General features: G+C 33.3%; 1 protein-coding gene across 1 annotated transcript; it reads right to left on the minus strand.

Annotated features, from left to right (window-relative positions):
* Nucleotides 1-534: 534 nt before the first annotated feature.
* On the minus strand, nt 535-1,114 carry LOC121795033 (36.4 kDa proline-rich protein-like). The gene has a single exon (XM_042193468.1). It carries the CDS (start codon nt 1,050-1,052, stop codon nt 660-662), a length of 393 nt encoding a protein of 130 aa, XP_042049402.1. The 5' UTR covers nt 1,053-1,114; the 3' UTR covers nt 535-659.
* Nucleotides 1,115-3,846: the final 2,732 nt, after the last annotated feature.

Consider the following 3,846-nt stretch of genomic DNA (forward strand, 5'->3'; position numbering starts at 1 on the left):
GGGAGATAATAGGACATGGCATTAGGAGACAAAGATTCTATTATGTTGATTAGATTGCACAACACTTTTTCAAAACACCTTCTCAAAACACTTGGAGTTGGACTGCTTTAGTCAATATATCGGCCAATTAATCCTCCAAGTGGATGAAAGGTAGCTCTACAATACATACCCCGATCTTCTCCACCACTTTATGTGTTACTACATTTATCCATGTTTAGTACTCTCTCCGTCCTACTCTAAGTGACACATTTTCATTTTTGGAATGTCTCACTCTAAATTACATATTTCTAAATATGAAAACATCACTCTCTACTTTTTTCCTCTCTTACTTCATTCTCTCCACTAAACTCACAAAATAACACTATATAAAATCTCGTACAAAAAAGAAATGCTCCACTTAAATCAGGACAGAGGGAGTAGTATGCATGCGACTTTATTCATATTCATCCATCACATATCGAATAGTACCAAGCAATTTTAAAAATAACAGAAAATGAAATAATGCTAGTAATAACAAGACAAAGATGACAAACGTTTAGTCAAGTAAACACAAGTAGTAGGAGTAATACAAAACATTTAGGAAAATTAATCAGCAAATTAAGTATTACAAAAGCCCAAACTGTGTTGCGACATCTCCTCCATCTCCATGAGCAGAAAGTCTAGAGCGGCGGGCACATGAATCCCGGCGGCGGCGTGAGGCCGCACGTGACCAACAGCTGCAGCGCCAAAGGAAGGAAAATATTGAGGTTGAGAAGCTTAAGCCTTATAGTTGTGCACAAACAAACGGCAGCCTCCAGCTCAAGGAGCCCTTGTAGCACCGGGCAGCATACGTTCTCCACCGGGTTTCCGATACCCACGTGGACTAACCCTCCCAGTACGTCGAGGCACAGCCCTAGTTTCAGCGCGTCTATAGGGCACGTGGCCCCCGGTGGTGGTGGGGTGTAGGGAGGATAAGAGGAGGAAGGCGGGGGCTTTGTCACGGGAGGGTTTATGATGGGCGGGATGATCCCGGGAGGGTTTATGATTGGTGGAGTGATGACCGGAGGTGGCATGATTATTGGTGGCACGGGGGGCCGGGGAGGATTAGGATGTGTTGGAGGGTGGTGCTTGGGAGGGGATGGTGGGTGGGGGTGGTGTTTTGGGGGAGAGGGTGGATGGGGGTGGTGGTGGCCGGGCGGGGACGGGCGACCGCCGTAAGGTGGGTAAGGTGGTGCGCAGTTTTGAGGGCAAGAGTGGGTTGGTGGCAATGAGATTAACATGAAAAACATGCAAACATAGACCATTGCAAGGGTTTTTGAACCCATGGTTGAATTAGGGTTCAAGGAAGGAAGGAAGAGAGGTTTTGAGTTTGAGAATTAGGTTTTCTTCCATCAAGATTTTATAGTTGAATTTGAGACAACCCGTGAATGTCATGCTGTACACCATAAAATGCAGCAATTTTCAAGTAAAAATGTCTAGTTTTATATAGTATTTAATTGATGAAGTTTTAGCATATAAATACATGAAATACTAAAGTCCAACACTGATATATATATATATATATATATATATATATATATATATATATATATATATATTTGCAAAAAAAATGGTCTTACACAGTAAGTGTTTTTAAGTTTTGGTCTTAATTAATATGTTTTATCAATATTTAATAGTATTGCAAATAATTATTGATCAATTGCGTTTAGATTTAATTGACTTGTAAAATATGGATCAAAACATTTTATCTAGAATCAAAAAGCTAAAACACTTAATAGGACCAAATAGGTATTTTGTTTGAGTGTAAAGACTAATTTTGGATTTTAAATGTGGTTGATAGTTAATTTTTTACGTAACCATTAAATATCCATTAAAATATACTACCTATGTCCCATAAAATTAGGGACATTTGTGATGTTATGATAATTAATGCACAATTGATAAAGTAAAAGAGATAAGAAGAATAGTAGTTAAAGTAGTGATAGTGGATAGTGAGACTCAAATTGTTATTAGTGGCGAATGGTGGGCCCTAGTGGTATAAGTTATCAATTAACTGATTTGTATACGTAATGAATTGGGGAAATTTTTCCATAAATGAAATGAACTATTTTTGTGGGACTGGCAAAAAAATTAAAAAAAATACTTATATATATATATATATATATATATATATATATATATTTGCAAAAAAAATTTAAAAAAAGTGGTCTTACACAGTAAGTGTTTTTAAGTTTTGGTCTTAATTAATATGTTTTATCAATATTTAATAGTATTGCAAATAATTATTGATCAATTGCGTATAGATTTAATTGATGAGTAAAATATGGATCAAAACATTTTATCTAGAATCAAAAAGCTAAAACACTTAATAGGACCAAATAGGTATTTTGTTTGAATGTAAAGACTAATTTAGGATTTTAAATGTGGTTGATAGTTAATTTTTAACATAACCATTAAATATGGATTAAAATATACTACCTCTGTCCCATAAAATTAGGGACATTTGTGATGTTATGATAATTAATGCACAATTGATAAAGTAAAAGAGAGAAGAAGAATAGTAGTTAAAGTAGTGATAGTGGATAGTGAGACTCAAATTATTATTAGTGGCGAATGATGGGCCCTATTGGTATAAGTTGTAAATTAACTGATTTGTATATGTAATGAATTGGGGAAATTTTTCTGAAATGAACTATTTTTGTGGGACTGACAAAAAAGGAAAATGTAGTTTTGTGGGCGAAGTAAGTATTGTTTAGGATCAAAAATTAGTACTTAATGTTAACGTTAATGTTTAGGATAAAAAATTATTTTGAATAAATACATTGGAAAAAATTTTAACTTTAATGCATATATATAATACTCCTTCCATTTCACTCTAAGTGACATATTTTCCTTTTCGAAATGTCTCACTCTAACTGATATATTTTTAAATATAGAAATATAATTCTCTATTTTTCTCTCTTTTACTTTATTCTCCCCACTTTACTTAATAAAGACACTATATAAAATATTGTGCCGAATTAAAAATGTTCTACCTAAAGTGGGACATAGGTAGTATATATTTATATGTCGTGTGGACGAATGAAACCAATTTAAAATTAGAACAAGACATAGCGAACTACAAAAACCTTTTTTATGGGTACTAGCTTATATTATTGAAGAAGTGCTATTGGATTCAACATAAATATTATATCAATAGTATTAAAATAAAAGGAATATGGGAAAGATGAGCATTGAAAATCTCAAGACTGTAGCGTGGCAAAGAATGGTTAATTCTTGAAAGAAATGGGAGTTCGATATTGATGAAAGACAGATTGTCGAAAAGTGATATATCATAGATTGAAATGAAGATTTTGGAAGGTTGTGAAATTGAGCAATTGCGAAGTTCAATATAAGTCCGTGAAGTGTAGATACATTATGAGTTGTGTTTTCCTTCTCTCCATATTTATCATGTAGGCACTGCTTTAGTCTTTAGCGGTCCATCATTTTGATTTTTGGATCAATTCACAAGTCATCTTCAGAGATGCTGAGTTTTTTATCGTTGTTATTACAAGGTAGACAAATAATAATTAATAGTTGCAGTTATCGTACTGTCATCATGGTGTAACACAACAAGTTTTGGTTAAAAAATAAGGCACCTCACTTTTCACTCGTTCTTATTACTTATCATATCCTTTTCATATTGTAAGATTTTTTTTGGTAGATTGTCTTCCTTATTCCAAATTTGAAAATGTTAATTCTGATTGATTTGGTAGTCAAGATTCTATGATTTACATATATTGCAGATAAATCTATAACATAAATATGTAAAACATTTAGTGTCTTATTTAAGATGACTACATTTTCTTTTTAATTTATCTAAATATG

The sequence above is a fragment of the Salvia splendens genome, chromosome 3 (genome assembly GCF_004379255.2).
Source record: "Salvia splendens isolate huo1 chromosome 3, SspV2, whole genome shotgun sequence".
Taxonomy (NCBI): Eukaryota; Viridiplantae; Streptophyta; class Magnoliopsida; order Lamiales; family Lamiaceae; genus Salvia; species Salvia splendens.